The sequence below is a fragment of the Parambassis ranga genome, chromosome 7 (assembly GCF_900634625.1).
Source record: "Parambassis ranga chromosome 7, fParRan2.1, whole genome shotgun sequence".
NCBI lineage: Eukaryota > Metazoa > Chordata > Actinopteri > Ambassidae > Parambassis > Parambassis ranga.
In genome coordinates, this window is record NC_041028.1 from 13466918 (window position 1) to 13487514 (window position 20597).

At 42.9% G+C, this 20597-nt stretch overlaps 1 protein-coding gene across 5 annotated transcripts in view; it reads right to left on the reverse strand.

The window, feature by feature from the left end:
* Positions 1-20359, reverse strand: part of tns2a (tensin 2a) — a 39405-nt gene extending 19046 nt beyond the window's left edge. For 2 of the 5 annotated variants that reach the window (XM_028408853.1, XM_028408852.1), the window contains exons 1-3: positions 19603-20359; positions 5940-6045; positions 5796-5833 (exon numbers count right to left, since the gene is read on the reverse strand). In XM_028408853.1, the coding sequence (XP_028264654.1) occupies positions 5796-5833; positions 5940-6045; positions 19603-19731 (273 nt within the window). In that variant the 5' untranslated portion in view covers positions 19732-20359. Of the gene's footprint in view, positions 1-5795; positions 5834-5939; positions 6046-9585; positions 9613-13931; positions 14066-19602 lie in introns of those variants that run through there. The other 3 variants (XM_028408855.1, XM_028408856.1, XM_028408857.1) reach the window with 3 other exon arrangements.
* Positions 20360-20597: the final 238 nt, after the last annotated feature.

Sequence of the window (20597 nt, forward strand, 5' to 3'; positions counted from 1 at the left end):
GTATGTCTGGCAGACGTTCTCTCCCTTTTGCACAAAGCTGCAGGACTTTTATGGCAGTTCTGAGAGGTACCGGGCTTAGCTGTATAACTGTCCTTCAAATGCACCCCACATGTCTAATGCCTCTTAATCATGACAAGGTGGGCTTCATGAGAAAACCAGAAAGCACACGGCATAACTGAAGGGGACTTCAAGTCCACAGCTAAGCAAAAACAACACCTACAGGTGAAACGCTTACATCCAGACGACTTAGAAGTGCTCTTCTGTACGTGAGGCCAGCTAACAAAGCATTTGTGTTCTTTTTTTCTGGTAGACGGGTTTCCCTCTTTTGCTCCTTTGTCTCTTGTTCCCACACTTTATTTTGACCCCAAAAGGAAAGAAAAGCGTCCTTGTCTCTCGCTGTTTCGTTTTCGCTCCAAGCAGCTGAGAAGGAGGCCGAAGATATCGCAGGTCACATGGGTCCCTGCGGTGGGACTTTTATGACCAAGTGGGATGCAATTCCCTGTTATGGAGTTGACTACACCAAATACACACATATGTGCATGCATACCGATGGAAAACCCTTACAGGAATGTGCACGTGTTGCTTGTACTGCAGATTTTTAGGTACGTGGAACTCGAATCCAAAGCACAACAGCGTTCTCATCAACCCGTCTTTATCCTCCTCCCAAGCCAAACAAGCGCTGAAAGTTCGAAGCCGGACAAAAATAAACGTGGGTAAATAAACAAAGCCGGAAGACATGGGTTGTGATGAGATTGAGAGAGATCAACAATGGAAAAAAATCTCCTGTGAACCAACCATTATTACAGATCTTCAATCCTCCCCTCCATGTCTGCCCTCTGTGGCTGAGCTGCCTCCCTGTCATTCATCCTGTTGATAAGCAGGCACTCACACGAGTCCCCAAAGCACAATGTTCCCTCCTCTTTCTATATTTGCAGCTCATACGCTCAAAAATGCATTCACATTCTTCAGACAATGTATTATCCACAGCTGCTTCAGGGCCCATCGCTCTCTGTAGTCCCAAACAAGATGGCTCTGCGGTCTTTATTGTCTCCCGAGATTCTTTGTCAATAATGTCATTTAGGCAAATTTAAAAAGTCCCTCAAGCTGGGGGACTAGAGACCTGACGTGGTCTCCAAATGAAGCCAGCATTGTGCAGCTGATCATGGTGATTGGATGATGTCTAAAACAGATTACTAGCCCATCTAATGGGAATAAACAAGGATACAGTAAGTCTAGTTAGCATGCTAACTTCAGTAGACAAGCACCAATCCAACATTAATATTGAATATCAGTCCTGCTAATGACTAAATAGCTAGATCTGGTATTGATGATGGGGCTGTTGCATCTACTTGCAATTCTATGTTTGCAAAGCCACGGTATGGGTCTCATTACCAGGACTGAAAAAATTGGGTCAGACTTTAAGAAACCGAGAGGCCACAAAAAGACAAAAACTCACAAAGACAGGAATGCCCCATTATTCACAGGAACACATCTGATGGATTCACAGGAAAGGATTACTTAGAAAGATCGGTATCAGCAGTTACAGGATTTGATTGCTGAACAGTTGACACAGACTTTTTGATTAAACAGACTAGTACCAATGGTTCACATATATCTAATGGTGATTCATGTCCTGCAGCAGTGTGGGCATCAATATTTAAGATCCCTGGGAGAACAGTTATCCAAATGGTCTCTCCTTATTAGACTCAGGACAGACCAAAACCACTGGCCAATTACTGAGGCTTATGCCCCTGCTGGTACACACACACACACACACACACGGAGCAGACTGGCTTAGTCCAAACTTGGCTAAGTTAGCTGTCATGCTTATGGTTTTAACTCTCATCAACACAGCTCTCTCACTTGTTCCTTCACACACACACACACAAACACACACACAGCTTGAACTGCCAGCCTATCTCAGCAATTACCAGAGCTGTCTGTGATAACGTGGCAACTCCTTTAGCCAGAAGAGACAGTCATGGTCCCTGCAATGTTAAAAAGATACAGTCGGTCCTGAATGACTCACACTGACTACAATTATTTTGGTGAAGTGCTGGATCTGCAGGAGGGAAACAAGAGTCCTGGACTCAAGGCCACAAGTATGACTCGCTCTTGATGTGACAGCCCCAAAAACAACCTACTGAATCTATTATGAAGGCTGCTTACAGTAAACTGCCGGAGTTTGTATTGCATTTTGTATGTTGCAAACCAAGCTGTGGCTGCCATGTTTTTACAGCCGTGAGTGACAGATTCCTATAGCGATTTGACCGAGGGGCTTCAGTTTGACGGGAAGTCTGCAGAGTAACAGGGATGTCAGGGTCAGCTGTGATGTTGGGAAAACATGGAGGATGGAGCATTTTTTCTTTTGACTCCCTCATTCCATCCCCTCATCACTGTCTGCTTGTATGCATAACAAGGAAAGAGAGCTAGGATACATGAATCTGGGCCCTCCAGGAAACAGAACATACACAACAACATATCCTCTACTGTATGTCTGTATCTTCAATTCAGAGCCTGGGGACCTCTGCTGTAACCACAACTGTCCTGATGAAAGACTTTTTTTGTTAGTGAAACATCAGGCGGGTTATGTTGCTTTTCCGCCCATCCCTGCATCCTCCCCCATTTCCGTTCTGTCTATCTGTACTTGATTGCGAGGAATGGGGCAGGCACTGCAAACAGCTCATGTAAAATGTATTTTGACATGTTCGGAGGATAAGAAGCCTGACAAGGACAAGGGACAAGGAGGATTCCTGATGCACAGGGCGGAAGCAGGGATTGTAATTACAGTGATACACGGCTGCCAACATCTGTAGGATGGCTTATCACTGGACCATGTTTCCAGTCAGTACTATGAACTTGATCTTAAGGTCTGTTAGTTTACTCACTGAATGTACATGTACTTCCATACTTTGTATTTTGAGTACATTGTATGAGGCACCATGAGTCCATGTGGGACACTTCTCACCCCCTACGAGGATGATTTTGACCTTATAGCAAAAGGTGAGGGACCACCAAAGAATTAGGAGGCCACAGCTAATGTTAATAAGCTTACTTTAAAGCAAAATATATAAGAGTTATTTTTATATCAGTGTCAGTAAAACAGCCAGTTGTAGAGTTTCTTCCCCTGACCAGCGGAAATGCCTCTTCTTGCCCAATTAGACAGACGGACCAGTCAACCCGTCACGGACTGCATTTCACTAATTTTAATCCTTCCTCCTCCCACTGTTCCTCTCTTTCTCTCCCCCTTATCCCCATCTGCGTACCCCCCAATTCCCTGTGGACTTCATTTTCCACTTGGGATCAAAGATAAGGGGGTGGGGGGTTTCGGTGGTAGTGGTGGTGGTGGTGGGGCTATTCTCCAAAAGGAAACATTGTAAGCTGTTTATAGCCTTCTGTTTGTCTCTGTGAGAGAGTCACTGTGTTTTTTAATAGAAGAGAGATGGGCCAGCTGGATGTTGTTGACCTTATGGGCAGCGAGATGGGAACAGAATGACAGAGCACATTCAGAAGAAAAGAAAAAAAATCAGACTGTACACAGACTACCTTTTACCACCAATCATTCTGTGTGGGAAGAACGTTTGCGAAAGAAAAGGGTCGTTTTTCTTCTACAGAACTGAAGCAGACGCACAGACAGGATGCAAGATGGTGTGGTAATGAGATGATTTGTCACCCATCTTATGGCAACACCAGCGGAGGTCTGGTGAGAGCAGGATGCCTAACAGATGACAGACTTCCAGATGTGTGTGTGTGTGCATAAACACACACAAACACGGCGAATATGCTCATAGTGAGTGGAGGGTAGAGGTGGACTGATTGAAACACAAGGTTATAGCTAATATCTTTCACATGTGAATGACATGCAAGGGAGGAAAACCTTGAAACAAAAATGCATTAAACAGCCCTAACCTGTTCACATAAACATGAGATCTGGTATTCTCAGTGAGTATGCTTTAATATACACTCAGAACCTGATGCCGTTCCAGCTCCATCCCTGATCCACCCCTACATATAAGGTTAGATAACAGCTAAGACGAACAGAGCAGCCAGACCTCCACACCCTGCCTTATCTGACCTCTCCCTTTCCTGAGCAGCAGCGATGGTTATCACTGTTTAGCTCCAAGTAAGCCGGGCTGTCACACAACATCCCGCTCTTCCTTTCTGCAATCTATCGTAACATGGCATTGTCTATATTTGTCTATATTTCTGTAGAATGAAACATTTTTAGGATTTGTTGTTTCCCAATATATTTGAAATCTCTACACATAGAGACAGGGAATCATTTTCTCTTAAGTTAATGATCCATCATTAACTGACTGTGGTCAGTGTAACGCCGCAGAGAAGCCAAACACTCCATGTTTTTGTGGGTCACTGCTGCATTAAGGTGATTACCAACTCTTATTATCCATAGAAACAGGAAGGAAGGAGGAGTTATTGTATTATAGTTACTGGATTATTTGCACAACACTATCAAACATTATATGGACAAAAATATATGGACACCCACAAATCACAATACACATTTGCTGGCCTGCATTTTTGTGGTTCCCTGTCCCACCCATTAAGCACTTATGAAGTCTGATGGAGGGTGATGAGGTTAAGTTATTATCTAAATACTTCTTACATGCTCTAAAGCGGCAACAGTTAGTGAATGGAAGTTTTTAACTGTTAGTCTGGAGACAGGAACACATGGTGCCTTTTAACAAGGTATCATATGCTGAAGAAGCAAACCAACTTGTGAACTCCAATGTTAAAGTGCAACTCTTATCACAAGTTGTCTTTTTTATTGCATGTGATCTTTCTAAGCCATCCTTTCATCTCTAAAACCTGTCCTCAAGGCTCAGATAAAACACCAAAGGATGGAGGGATGTTAGAGGAATGAGGCCAGTCTTTGCCACATGCCCTCGCCCTTGGATTTCTGTCCTTCGCCTGCTGCCTCAGCTTCCTACCCCCTCCCCACTCTTCTTCAGCCTGGCCATGGCTATGGCTGGCATTCTCCTGTCTGCATCCCTCTGTCTATTCATTATACCATCCCTCCATCAATGACCCTTTCACAGAGGCAGCAGTGTGGGGTCCAGGCCAGGCTTGCAGCTTGTCCTGAGGAATGCAACTGAGCAGCCTTCTTATGAGTATAGAGATCTCGAGACTTGTGCCCTCATAGAGACAGTCATGTGTCTGTTTACACCTCACCTGACCCATAACAATGTACTTCAAACACTACTTAACACAGGCAATAGAGTTTCCATGTTTTTTTTATATATTCTAGTCAAGTCACATCAATAACTATACAACAAGGAAGGCTGTCTCCCAAAGGATCGTCTTATCAAAGGAAGATTAGTGGGTCAATGTTTGGACTTAACCCTGAATTACTGAGGTCATGGTGAATCAAGATGACTTTTGACCTGCTTCTAAGCTGGTTATGTTTACCAAACAAAGAGTGGTAAGTGATAATAAATTTGATATTTTCTTATCCTGTTTTTGAAATTGTGTAATTGTGAAATAATATACCCTTTTTCATACTGCTACCTCAACAGTGCCTAAACACCAAGTGTTTCCTTATTTTGACCACATTTTTTACATTTCCAAGTTATCCTACTAATAGTCCTGGGTGGTTGCTCTGGGTTACTAAATGATTATGGATAAAGCCAGACACACTGCAAATATGTGATATAAAAATTTCACAAAATAAACTTTCACCCACAGGTTATACTTCTACTAAACAAGAGCAATTCCTGAAACACTCAGAACTTTTCTGATTGCAGCACTTTTTTAAAGAGCAGTGTGTTGGTCCTTACCTTGGCCTCGCACTTCCTGTGGGTGGCTGTTTTGCATACTAAGAGAAATGTGAGACAGGAGGGAGGAAGTAAGGAAAAAAAAAGTTATGGTCCTGTCATAGCTTTACTGTCATCTATTAAATGTCATCTTCTAGGAAAACTTACTTCTGCAGAAGGAGCCCACACTGTCGATGTTCTGCCGACAAACACTGCACTGCCGCTTCTTCTTGAAGGTCTTCTCCTTGAAGACGTGGGGCTCTCCCTTCCCCACCTGATTATACACACACACACAAAGAAAACACTGAATTTACACCGAGTTAGACACCTGATACCTGACCAGGCTTGGCAATGCCACCTGTGGACTGCCCACACTGAAGAAATTCCTTGTTGACTTTTGTCTAAATGTTAAATGTTACACTGAGTCATTTGACTCCTTCCAACTTGAAGAGGAAAGACAGAAACAATGCTTGAGTGAGTTAGTGGACGTTAATACTGTAATTATACAGGATCTTAGAGTTACCAGCTTTAACCTGTACATGCAGGAATTATGACCGGAGTGCGTAGTTGTTTGTGTGTGAGCAACTACAGCTACATCTATTCTCCAATTTGCCTCTTGAACTTCTCTTCTGGTTGTGTAACTGTCTTCCAGTAATAATCCTTGTGGTTCCCGCCCATGCCCCACTATAATCCTTAGTGTGTGCGTATGTATATGTGTGTGTGTGTGTGTGTGAGACAATTTATGAAGAAGGAAAAAAGGAGCAAGTGCGTTGAGCTAATTCTTAGAAGACAGTGAGGAACGACAAAAGTGCAAGAAAATGAGCACTTTTTTCTCTCATGTTCATGTGTGTGTGTGTTCGTGTGCACTTGCCTGCACATAAGTGTGTGTCTGTGTGTGTATGGTTGTTCCCGCCCAGTGCCTCTTTGTTTCCCAACATGGGATCAGATCCGCAGATGACTGAGCTTGACGTGATTCTGCTGAGGCTTTGAACATGAGAACGCTAACGACCACAGGCTAAGTACGAGGACTGCTTAGTATGTTCTCATGTACATAATGGAAACTGAAGGAGGGGAGATGAAAAATAAGTGAGGGAAGGGGCGCATGAGAACCAGCAATATGCAGTGTCATGCTGGCAGGCAACGCACTTATTCTGGAAACTGGCAGGATTTCAGTTGAAAGCACAGGATCAGGGACAGAGAGCGTTGACTTATCTGAGAGCAAACACACACGCAGCATCGACATCAATACCATAAAGAACAGCTACGTGGTAAATTGATCGTGCTGCCTCTCAGCTTTGGATAATTAAAATGACACATACACTAAAGTTTTTTTTGTTTCCTCTGTGTGTGCTTTTCCTCCTTGGTAACAAAGAGAAAAGGGGTCTGTTTGCACACTTTTTCCATTATCCTGCTTCTCTGCCTCTGCTCTAGGGACTGGACAGTGTTTGGACAGCTGCCTGCCTGGCATCACCCTCTGCCAGCTGTGTTCAGCGGCTGCTGGCCTGTTCCAGGACAAGTGTACTATGACCACAGCACCCTGGATGGTGGAGGTTTGACAGGGTGGGTGGCTCGGGGGCTGATTTTGGTTATGTAGACATTCTTCTCTGTTGAGTCATTACTTGTAGAAGTTCTCATCTTTTTTCAACTATAACCTATAAACCCCTGAACCGTGAAAGCTGTCCCTGTACCTTACCTCATGACAGATCTTACTTCATTATATAATACATTAACTCCCACTGACCAGGCATGTTAGTGAAGGAGTTTGGCACACACACTTCTCCCTATGTGTTTCAGTACATAGAATCTAGTCTTTCTAGTAAAGCTGTTGGATCAGCATGTATCTATAAGCAGACATGGTATATACACATGGTGGGTTTCAAAAAAGCAGCTAGTTACTGTCAGTCGAACCACAGTGGTGATGTGGGCTGAGAGATAAACACATAGAGGAGAGGGTGGCAGCATTCCTCCTGTTTCAGACACAATCAAGACCACTATATAGTCCCACCGCAGGCAATCATGGTCAGATGGTGACACGCAACTCTGCTACTGAACACTCTGCAAGGTGTTATAAAGTGCTTGGTTCATGTCAGGAGACAGGAACAGTCTGACAACATCATGCAAAAGCAACACAATTCTGTCTATAGGACTAAATTCACTAAATTTAGGTCATCCATCCATCTCCTAACTGTCACAACACCCTAATCCAGCTCCTCCTGGGGGATCCTAAGTTGCTGTAAGGCCAGCAGGTACTGAGCCCTGGATCAAGGGATACCACCCACTGTGGTACTATGGTGCCTTCCTTGGGCATCCATCGAAGGTGCCCAGACCAGCTTTCTTTATTCACTTCAGAAAGCCCAGCAGATAAACTCTTATATTTGCCCTTTTTAGTGGCAAAGGTGACAGAAAGGGCCGTAGACTGACAGACTATCACCACTGAGTCACGGTACAAGCAGTGACTGCATCACTTCAGAGCATGAACTGTGAGTTTTACAAAAGGATTGAAGCAAAAAAAATGTTTTAGATTTAAAAATTATAATCAACTCACAGAGGTTCAAAGTCACTTCTTGAATCTTGGAAGCAGCAGTAACCAAAACAACAAGCTCCATTTACAGTAGTAGAACAAACACATCGTATAAGCCAACATGGATCAGAAGTCCTTCGAAGAAAAAAAACATTTAAACATCTGCAAACTCTTATTCAATCATGATATCCGAACCAGCTACTAAATGGACTTTGTGCAGATCAACCATGACAGCTGTAAGTATTATTACAAATCTGCAGGATAGACAGTTAAAATCAGCACTGCCATTTTATCTCATTGTGAGTGGATCTCTTTAGCTGCCTGTAAGGTTTCTGCCATTTGTAGTTTTATATGATATTGACGATTGGCTTATGGCTCTGCACCTGCACAGTACCCAGCTAAAGAACGTAATGGGAGTATTTTCAGGGAGAAGCATTAGCACAGTGGAAAATACTGGAGAACGATCTTAAGACAGCCATGTGATATATTTACAGCCAATCACCGGCTAGGCCACAAAGCTGGAATAGGTGTAAACATGCCATCTTTGTTTCATTTTAGTAAACCTTTACATAAGCTTCTTGTGGTAAGGGTGGCTATAGCTACATTGCCTTTGACTGCAGAAACATGAGTGTAAAGTGTGTATTCGTACCTCATTCAACAATAAAGTTCATAAGAAAATTAAATTTTACACAATTCCAAATCAGTTCTCATTTTTGCAGAAAATAATATAACTCCACGGAACTCCTTTTGGAGCAGACATGGACAGTAATAGTTTAATTAAGGAACTCACACTGCGTGCAAAATCTGCTATATCGAAACAGTCAAGCTCAACTTGGGAGTCCAGCCGAGGAAACCACAGTGAAGGAGGTTTACGGCTTTGTGGAGGATTGCAACAGAAAACAGCTGGTAGACTGCATGAGTATAAACACAACCTGTGATGCCGAGCTCGGTCCCCAGGATAGTAATTACTGTCACCACTGTAATGGATAAAAAACATCTCCCTCCGGTAAAACATATGCTGTTCAGTATTCAGGACTCTGAGCTAATAGGAACCGTTTCAATCACTTCATCTGCCTGAGAGGAAAGAGATTGTAGATGCAGCACAAGGGCTAATCATACTGTCAGCTCAGACAAACAGGGATGGACGAGAACATGTTCCTGTACATGTGACCATTCAAGCTGTGAAGCCTCCACCAGCTGGGACCTGCCTAAATTTCCAGAGAAGTGACACAAGCTGTAAACAGCTACCTGAGACCTCAGGAAGAAAAACTTTACACACACGCTCTCACTCACGTGCAGACGTGTATCCCTGTAGACAGCCGGTGAAAACAGACAGCCGTCCTCTTTCCTCTTCCCCCGTCCCCGTGTGCTCCTGGGCAGACCCAACCTCCACCTCCACCCCTCCCCTATACCCTACAACATCTGCTACGCACAAGAAGGTTCTTTTTCTAATATTTTTAGCCTTCTGGCAGAAAAAGGGACCATGAGTTTCTGGAGTCAAAGAGATGCTTTCTAACTAGGGGTCCCTCCCCTTCCTCGCTGCGCGTCTGCCAGCCGTCACAGAACAGTAGCTGGATTGACCGAGGGAGGGGTTGAACACATACACAAGAGATGCACACACAAATGTAAAAACAAATACACAGAAAGCCATTTGCGGCCACACACACACACATCCATGGAAACCTTGCCCCTTCCTTCTTGTTTCTTTCTAAAAATAGTCTTGATATTTAGACAATGATGGGTATTGTCCGGGAGTGGTTCATTACTGACCTCAACGTCAGCTGCAGATGGTCAGTGAAGGCACAGATTGAACTTTACTGCCTCTAGAAAAGCTCTGTGATTGTCACTGACAGTATAGAACGATTTTGTCTTTCGATCTTCAGAGCAGCAGTTACATGACAAGCACAGACACTTTGCTTTGATTCACCAGGCTTCTATTCTCTGACCTCAGAGCAGGCCCTTTGTAAGTCAACCAATCCCAATATTCACAAGAAAGGTTTGAATTTTGCTCCCCAAGAAAAGAAACGGTGGTTTGCAACAGGTACAATGCTGAGCAACAGGTGGTGACTGGTGGTGGCTCATGGGATATCCTGGGCAGGTTCCCAACCAGCAAGGTGTTAGCTTTTTGCTAATTCATACACTTTATATTGCCACGTCCACTCAACCCAAAGCATTCGTGATTTAAGTTAAAGTACTACAGTCTAAAAGGTTGCCAGTTATATTAAAATCAAGGTTTTTTTAGTAGTCACAATTCATTATGTTAACATACAAGCGAAATAGTACAGTGAACTGTTGGGTCACATCTGGTGTGAGTGTTGAATAATCTGAACCTAAGTCTGCTGCCACGAGGGGAAAATTCACAAGTCCTTAAGGAAAGAATTTACAGACTTGACCCTTTGTGGCAACATAAATGCCCCCACTCTCTATTTTTGTCTAACAGAGCTGGACTTTATCAAAAGACAACACAGGGCTGTTATTTGTAATGGCTGCTAATCACAGTATGTTGGTTTCATGCAACACACCCAGCTGCTCAGTCCTGTGTTTGTGATTTCTTGTGTACTTAAATCCCACCCTCCATTGAGAGTGTCTTACTGGTAGTTCCTGCAACATTTGTTGGCATCAAGGCCAGCGTGTGTGTTAATAAATTTATGTCAACTGGTGTGTGTGTGTGTGTGCATGTGACTAAAGGGTGGGACAGGCAATGGAAGGGAACAGAGACTGCCTGTTCCAGAGGTGAGGTCAGCATGTCGCCATGATACACTTCCGTTCATGAGTAGGACCGCTTCGCACACACACACACACACACTTTTTGCAATAACATCACCAACACCCCCTGCTAAAAATGTTCCCAATCATTATCCAGGACTTAACCTAAACAAGCATCCTGGACATTAAATCGGTTGTTAACTGCCACCCTGCACATATTGTTGTCTTGCACATACTGTAGTGCATTTGCATGCTGTTTAAGTTGGTTGCAGAGTCTGCTGGTGTAAAGGGGAATCATTCCATCCTGTTTTAAAGCTGCAGGATTTTCCAGATGAGGGTGAATAGCTGCTTCTGTGAATCTGCACCCAGTGTAACTGCATCTGGCACAACGGGAATGTGAACCAGCCCCTGTTTCAGCCTCTTCACCTGGCAGCGAACTGGGGGCGTTCCAAATAAACACAACCATCATGTGCCATTCCTGGGCCATCAAACTTCTCAGTTACACCCAATAATTACAAAAATATAAAATACCTACTGTACAGAGAACACAGACACACTGTTGTACTGCTGGCCATCTCCATTGGAGGCTGACCTGCCTGGCTCAAAGGCACTTGTTTGACTTTTCCTGCCCAGGTTTTCCCAGAAGGTTGTACTATTTCATCACAAGCCCTGTTTCCAATCTGATCAAACAGCAGGCTGATGTCCGCTTATCTGCATTAAATATGGTTCACATAGCAGAAAAACCACCACAGAGCTATCAGTAAAGGAAAGGTTGGAGAGGTTGGACAATGCTATCTTGTTGTTAATCAGTGGCTGTTTTCCTCAAGTTGTAAAAGCAGGATAGGAGCTCTGAGAAGCTGCGGTCATGACGTGCAGCCAACATGAATTGGCCGGGGTGTGAATAAGGCAGAGATCATTCATCATCAGGCTACATGTAAACACACACAGCGACAACACAATGTGTGCACTACTAAACCACACATGCATGAACACACATGTATGACAGATTTTAGTTCACAGCATCCTTTCAGCCAGCTTGTTCTTGAAAAAAAAATATCCACACACAACACAAGCTTGTCATCACAAACAAATTCTAATCACTGTAATTGAAGCCCACTTTTTTGTTAACAAGGTAGTATTTTCTTCTTCTTTTTTTTTAACTAAATTACACATTACACATTTTATATTGTACTAGATGCATATTACAAATTCTCAATCACATTACAAAATAGAGGGAATAGAGGGAACAAGGTAAAGGAAAGTCAGACAGCTGATCCAAGTTGCCTTTCCAGATGTTGTCCTTGGCCGGTTTATGCTGATACAGCTGGGAACACACTAAAGGAAAAAAACACTAATGATGCTTGGCTGAATCCCCAACTTATTCCGCTGATTTATGCCTAACGACTAAACTTCCAAATACATTAAAATTACCTGCTTATAACTTACAAAGATAACTTTATAAGATAACCAGCAACCATACTTACTGCAGATGACCTGAGCTTTGACAGCAGAGGGTTGCGTGTCATTTGTATTTTTTATGTCAAGTTACGGTTTTAAATACAAACAGCAACTTCCTAGGATAAAAAATGAGGCCAAGAGTCTCTTAAATGGCCACTTAAAGTCTGTTCTCTTAGACCTCTATATTAAAAACTTTACAGAAGAAATAATAATGTTGCTTGTTTTGTTTTCCACAGCTAATATCCCTGTTCTTGAGGTTTACCATCCATCCAACTTCTCCTGCTTAACTGTAGTTTTCAGTATAGATGGCTGCAGGCTGGGCTCCTATAGTGCTTCCTTCTGAGGGATAGCCTACCTTCCAACAAGTTTAGTCCACACACACACACACACACACACACACACATATATATATATATATATATATATATATATATATGTGTGTGTGTGTGTGTGTATAAAGCACTATGTGCAGGTATTTTAGAAGGCATGCCTCTGGATTATAGCTGTTTGTGTGTTATTTGGTTAATTATTATTACTAGTCAATAAGTGGGGTAGACATGAGATATAATAAAACCATGAATGCATAATGAGAATAATAAAATTCATCAAGACTGCCTGTGGTTGTCCACTGGTTAGGTGATACCAGGCTGGATTTCAGTTATACAATCCGAGAGCCATGTATTTTCGCACTCCATGTAAAAGCAGAGCCATACCTTCTGTCATAATAAGGAGGGTTTTATATATATATATTAATTCACCTTGGATTTTACACAGCCTTAATAACTTGATGTCACTGAAATCCAGCTGACTTTATCACATATCATTAATGGATGAACCCACACAGACTAATAATCTAATCACAGAGTAATGACATTAGATTTTTTAATGGTGAACAAATGAGACTAATAAGTCTTCCTGCATTAAAGTCATTCATTAGTTAAGCTTTACTTTAGCACGACTTAGCCTCATTATACAGTGTTACTTGTGCGACAGTAACTGTTTCTGAGTGGCGCTGACGCAGGAGCAGAGGGGCTGCAGGGGGGCCGCTGAACGCATCATATGACTCTAATCACAACATTTCATATCAGTGTAATGAAGTGCGACACCGAGTAACTTCTCAGAGACGTCACCAGGTCTCCCCTAAAACTGGTGTAAACTTTATGATTATTATCTTGCAGTGGACAGTACAGCCGCATTTCAAATATCTGCTCATGTGTGAGATTTAATGCAACAAATCAGCCAACGTGCAGTCTTTCGGAGAGCTCACACAGACGGAACATTCAAGTTATGGCGTCTGCACACAAGTCAAAGTCAAATTCCCAAAGTGCGCAACTGCGCAGGCAAGACATGCGCATGAAAACTCAGCATCACACATCAATCCCCCCAAAACCTCACTGCCTATTAAATAACTGACATCGATAAGACACAGCAACTCAAACCCTTCCTCCTCAGACAAATGCAGGTCCTGCTCTTACCTTGTTCATTTTCCCGCTCATCACAGCCCCTGCTTTAAAGGCAGCCCCTCATGCTCAGGGAGGCCATCAATAACATGGCCAGGGACTATGAGATAACTTGTTTTCTTTACTCCGGTCCACCCTCAGCTCTAAGGGCTGCAGGGTGGAGCTACACGCAGCTAAAAGCATGTGTGGAGTACTATTACTGGAAGTCCAGGCTCTGATTGGTCGGTTTCTGGAGGGGAGCGTAAAGGTACTCACTCCTGATTGGCTGAATTAATCACTCTAATGTTTCCAGAAGTGGTCCACACAATAAGAGCTTTACATTTTAAGTTATTGATCTTATGACATAATATCTATGACACTACTTTTAAAGATGTAATGAACAAGTTACTTTGTTTTAGTTTAAAGAGGACCTTTAAGTCATAAAATGTCATAATAAATGTGTGATCAATTTTCCTAGGCAGGTTTAAGTGGAAGCTTTCACAGCAGGGTCCAGACTGTGCTGTGGATGATGAATCTAGGTGCTGTGAGATCATCGGGGCCCCAAAACAGAGACGTCTGAACATGTAAACAAACGTGCAGCTCTCTCACACACACACATGTGCTAAGGCGGTTTAATTATGGACTCCTCCTCTTTGAATACACCTCCAATGTTACAGACATGTGTAATGTTAACAAGCTGCATGTGTGTGGAGGAAAGAAAAACTCACCAGTATCAGTCTACAGTCTAAATGTAAAGGATATTCAGATTATTCACTGAGGTAAATGTACCAATACATAAAAACATTAAAAAATCACACTTTTGTGCAGCAAAAACTGACATGTTGTTGTATAACATTGTTAATACTGAATCACAGAGCAGCATCCCGTATAGTTGCACCTCTAGGTGGAGCTACTTCCTACTCATATTAGTGAGAGAAAACACACCTGTTTTCAAACTATCTCTAATATTTATTTTCTCTGTCTCCTCTCAGGCTCTATGACCCTATTAACTTTCAGTAACGCTGCTGCAGTGGAGTTACTGGTGTGCAAGTGGCAGCACCTAGTGGTCAAATAGAAGAACTGCACACGGTGGGTTTTGTTCCCCCTGTTTTTCCCTACAGGTGTCATTTACAATTTCATTGCACTGAGAGGGAATGCCGGTCCAGATCTGCCACTCTATGAAAACACATATTATGAAATAATAGTTTACATCTCCCTGTCATAACTTTTTGTGCAGCATGTTGCAAACATTAAAAGTCAAAATGAGCATGTATTTGCACTAGTTTAATTAAATAACAGGCTTGAATGATATGCAAAATATTTCATTCTCCCTTTATGTCCCCTCCACTAATTAAAACAATAAGGATGGATCCATGTCCATGGTTGTGATTATACTGCACATACACATATATGTACATTCCTCTGAGTTGCCTGTCTTAAATTGTTAGCCCTCGGTATTCTCCATCCTCAGCCTGCTAATGCACGCGGCTTTATTTCTGTCTCTCTTACTCACTTCCATATGTGTTATACCCATGTGCAGGTATGAAGGCTTGTACAGCATATCCCCCACCAATCAGTGCAGAAATGTGACTGTAAGTCATGACATATGCAGCACCCACCAAACGGCACGTGCAGTAATGCGGTCCATTCCTTTTTCCTCATATTCCAAGAATTTCCGGTCCCCCCCCCCCAAAAAAAAACAGATGGGAGGGCTGAGAGATTGGGGGTGGGGGGTGGGGGGTGGGGTACATGGTGAGTTACATTGTTTCCCTTTGTTTTTGAATGGCAGGAGGGAGCTGAAGAAGGGGAGAGGTGGACTGAGAAGGAGGGATGTAAGGTGAAAAGGTAGACTAACAAAATACTGAGACAGGAAGCTGGTGCTTGGGATTGGAATGAGGGGTTGGTGGGGGGAGGGTCATGTTTGAAGAAAGATGGAGATGAGGAAAAGGGGGCGACCACAGGGGTGAAAAAGGAGACGTGAACCACCTTCTGGTAAACACTGAATCATGGATCAAATTCACCAAATGGCCACTGTTGACACTATCATGCAAGGTGCCCCATGTTTGTACGAGATATTACCGCAGGTACAGGTGTGTTTTTGTCTAGAATTTAGAGTCCTGAGTAAGTGGAGTGGCTTGGAGGTAAATGAGTAAGAGGTGGACAGAGTGGGAACCGGGGCCAACAGGAAATGAGGGGAGGAGGAGGAGGAGGAGGAGGAGGGAAGAGAAGGAGGCTGTGCAGCCTGACGACGGATTGTGTAAGACAGCACTCAGCCAAAGGCTGATAAGGTGCAGCTGTTGAAGGAGCAAGAAAGCACTGGGAAGCGCGCGTGAGACAGAGAGATACAGAGGACACAAATGAGCACATGTTTACATTTATTGCGCCGATGAGATCAATAAAACCCTCTCCTAAGACCCAAAGACACTTTCACAACCCAAAATCTCAGCTCTGCATTTTTGGGTGTAAGAAATGAAAATATTTCATGCATACTTCACCAGGATGTGTTTCTTTTCAGGGCGGTGGTGGGATTTGTTGTGGACTTTACTGCGGGAGGAAATGGTTTATGTCTTTCCGTTTTCCCTCGATCCTCTTTCATGTGTGCGCCCACTACACACGACAACAACCAGCATTCCTCAAACCCTGCTCACAGTTTGCGACAGATCATTGTTTTTATGCTGCAGGAACAGCCACCCCCTGAGAAAACGGACTTCACATCAGATTTTTCCTTCTTTCTAACATGCAGCAGTCTGAGAATAACTTCTATAGATTTTCTATTCCAGATATTGGAAAGGAATCTATATTTAACCCTAACGGGTCACAGTGTTCCTTCCTGTGTTGGGTGTGTGTTTGTAGTGAATGCCTGTGGCTCACGGGCCTCTGACTTGGTCATGGCCAATCTAAACTTTGTTGCCCATGAGAAATTACAGAGAAGCAAGACAAATACATATAAAACTGCTGTCAAAAAGCCAGTTCTCTATATATTTCAGCAGTAAACAACATGCATGACAAAGTAGACAAAAGTAGGGATGAAATAACTGACATCAACTTCTAACAAGACTAGCAAGAACAGTGCTCATCAGCACAGCTAAAATTAGTGAAAAATATAGTATGATGTTAAAGAGAAATAGTGACACATGACTGGATAAAAGAATAGAAATCTTTTTTTGACTTTTTTTATGAGCTTATTCTTTTAAGTCACCTGCTTTCACTGATTAGTGGCTGTCAGAGTTTAGGCCGATCCTTCTCAGAGTAGCTGGCCATTGAAAAGGTGCAGTATATTTGTGCTTGTTTGTTATTGTTGATATATTTTTAAATCAAAAACTGCTAGCATAGGTGTTGCCTGCATTGATATTCTTCCAACGCTGCATATTATTTACCCAATTTAATAAGTTAATTTTACAAGAAAAGCTTGTCTGCACGTATAGATGGAAAATACAATATATCGGTATCCCCATCAGCCAGAAGGAGTAACATTAATAGTCCGCATCCTGGATTCTTAGATTGAATTTACTGGACCAGGCTGGTCATCAGGATTCATCCTCTGGGCACCATGAATGCTAAGTTTGGACTGACTCTGGACCACAGGAGTTGACTCAATGACATGGTCATGTCTAGAGCCATTCTGCTAGAAATCCTGTCTTTTCCTGGCAAAGAGCGTAGGTGTTAAAAGTTAACTGCCAAGTGAGTCCATTAATGACTCTCAGATTTGGCTGTACAAGTATGCAAATTAAAGGCATATTTGTTTCATAGAATGCCAAGGTATTTGACGATCATAATTTCATTTGCAATCACATCACACAAATCAGAAAAAAAAACACATAACCCAGAGGTGGCAGTTTCATTGCTTACTTGTCCCACGTGATTTCTGCTCAGTACATTATTTCTTTTTTTTTGTAAAGAGAACCATATGAACTGCTGCCTCTCACTGCCAGGTCTCTCACTGTTTATTTCAAAGAATTCATCTTAAGCATGTTGTTTATTGATTGCCCAGCTACTCTCCATCATAGATGATTGGACAAAGAGCCAAGAGCAGTCAGGAAAAGGACAATGCAATGTAGCATATGTTTGAATGAACATTACCACAAATACAAACAAAATGTGAAGAAACATTTCATGTGATGTTTTAATAAATTTACGGTATGATAGATTGTCGCTATTCCCATACTTATTACATAACATCAGCAAACTGCGGTCACAGTGAGAACGGCATCATTTCTGCTGAGTAAATAGTGCTTCCAGTATTTGGCAGTCTGAGAAATGTACATGTTCAGATCTCACCATCTAGAGCCTTGATCATATTCATCGGGTTCTCACTGAACTGTGCTTCCCTTCACATACATGAATGTCTGCAAGACTAAGAAAAACTTTTTTAAGAGCATAAATAGATGAGACAACATCTCCTCCTCTTGGATAATTGGGATCTAACTGGTTCCCACACCCATGGAGTGGGGTCAGTCGCTGCAGGATGACGTAGTCCACAGGGCTCTACATTCCCACGCTGCTCAGTATGTGATATGAAGCCACTGGGACCAAGCATGCACACACACACACACACAGATGGACGGTTGCAAGCACACTCAGACAGTTCACACAACTGGATTAAAAAAAAAAGGTCTGTACCAAATCCAACATGATATAAACTGGTGGTCAGAGACCAATGTTCTCAGTGTTCTCTGGATGACTATTTTAAATCCATCCACCCATGTAGGGAGCCAGAAAGCCTACCTCTGTTTACATGGTAACTCCCCAACAGTGATGAGGATGTCACAACAGTGCTATTGTAGCTGCACAGATGTGCCCTCAGCTTGGAGAAGCCATCATTATCTACATCATCTTTAAAAAACAACAGCAAACTGAGACACACACTTCTTGTAAGGATCCAATATAAACACAGCACTTTATCTATCTGCAGTTCAGCACATGTCTATGAGTGTGTTTACATGCGCACTAGACTCATCACTGGATGTGTTGAGTATGCGTGTTGTGTGCTGCTCATGTAAACATCTCACTCAAAGCAATCTGAGATGCTACTGTGGTTTTAAATAAACAGAGAAACAAATATTCAGAGATTCACTACTTTCACCTGATATAACAAACTGACCTTTGACCTCTCTGTTTCCATCAGTGCTTACTTGTATGTAAAATACATGCAAAAGAATAATAATATAAATAAATAAATAATAGAGCTCCTTCCACAATTAGTTAAAACGATGTAAATTTCAACCACATTGTTATTGTGAATCAGCAAAACATACCACAAATGAGCTAATACTGAGCTAAATGCTAACACCTGGACAAGACAACATGCTGATGCAGGTGTAATGTTTTACATGTGCACTGTTCATTATTAGCTTGTTAATATCAGCACACATAACAAAGTTCAGCTGATGTTTGGATCATTTTTCCATTATTTTGGTGAAAGCAAATTGATCATCCTAAGGAGAACCTGACTCTCCAATACTTATTAAATGGTTAGCGATATATGCGCATTACAAATGTACAACAGTCCAGTCTGGCACTATAAACCGTAAACCTGCTGCTACATAAAAACACAGCTAGGATTCATCCTCAGGAGATCATGAATATCTGTGCTAAACCTTTTGTTATAATCAATCAATTTGTAATATATGAGTGTGGACTTCCTGCACGTGACAGGAGATTCATAACATAAGCATGTGCTCTGATGAGACACATCATGCACACTGACCTTTGTCAGCCTCATCCTGCCGCTCTCACTCCTCTCCAGGCTCCTTCTCTTCAAAGATGAGTTTCGGACCACCGGCACCGGTTGCACCTCTCCCTCCCCACACCAGTCCGAGCTCAGGACACAACCCATATAGGTAAAGGTGGCCCAGGACTTTTTTCCTCCTCCTCCTCCTCCCTCTCGCTCTCTCTCTGTCTCTCGTTCTGTCCTCTCTCCTCCTCCTCTCTCTACCTTTCTCTGTGTCGTCTTCCCCTCGTCCTCCAAACAGGCTTCAGCTGCAGGGCTCCTGGGCAGCTGTTTTTGTCAGCTGGAAAGGAGAAGACGGAGGCCCTTCCCCTTTTCCTGGCTCTTAGTCAGCCCTGCTACAGGGACAGAGGGAAGGATACACTCCCGCCTCCCCCGCTGCTTCTTTATACACACTTTAAAAACACCTCTCTAACTCAGCCCTGCTGCAGTCACATGTGGACTCCCCATTTTTCTGCCTCCACCCTCTCTCGCTGCTCCTCTTTGTTTCACATATACAAACACCCCAACTTTTTTCAAGTACACCTACATCCCCTACATAACTTTCTCTTTCTGTTTTCTCAACCCTTACATCTCAGTACCCATCCTGCATTTCTCTCTTCTCTTTTATTTTCCTTTGTTAATCTTCTTTCCTCGTCCTCCCATCCCCAGCTCTCGCCTCTCTCTTCCTTCTTTCTCCCATTTCTCTTGCTTCTATCCCTCTGCCAGGGTTGCCTCACTCTTATATATACAATCACCTCTCTGTTCTCACCCCCACCCATCTCTCCTCCTCAGCTCCCCTCTGTTTCCTGCTCTCAGATACAGGCAATCTCTCCTCAGTCCAGGCCACACATTGTTGGTATTGTCCAGAAAACAACCAAGAAAACCACGACAGGGGCAGGCAGCTGTTAGGATGCTGTGGCGTGAGCCTGTGACTCAGAGCAGACTGAGCTGTGCCTTGTTTACCATGTATTGGCCTGTTTGTTGCAGTTGTG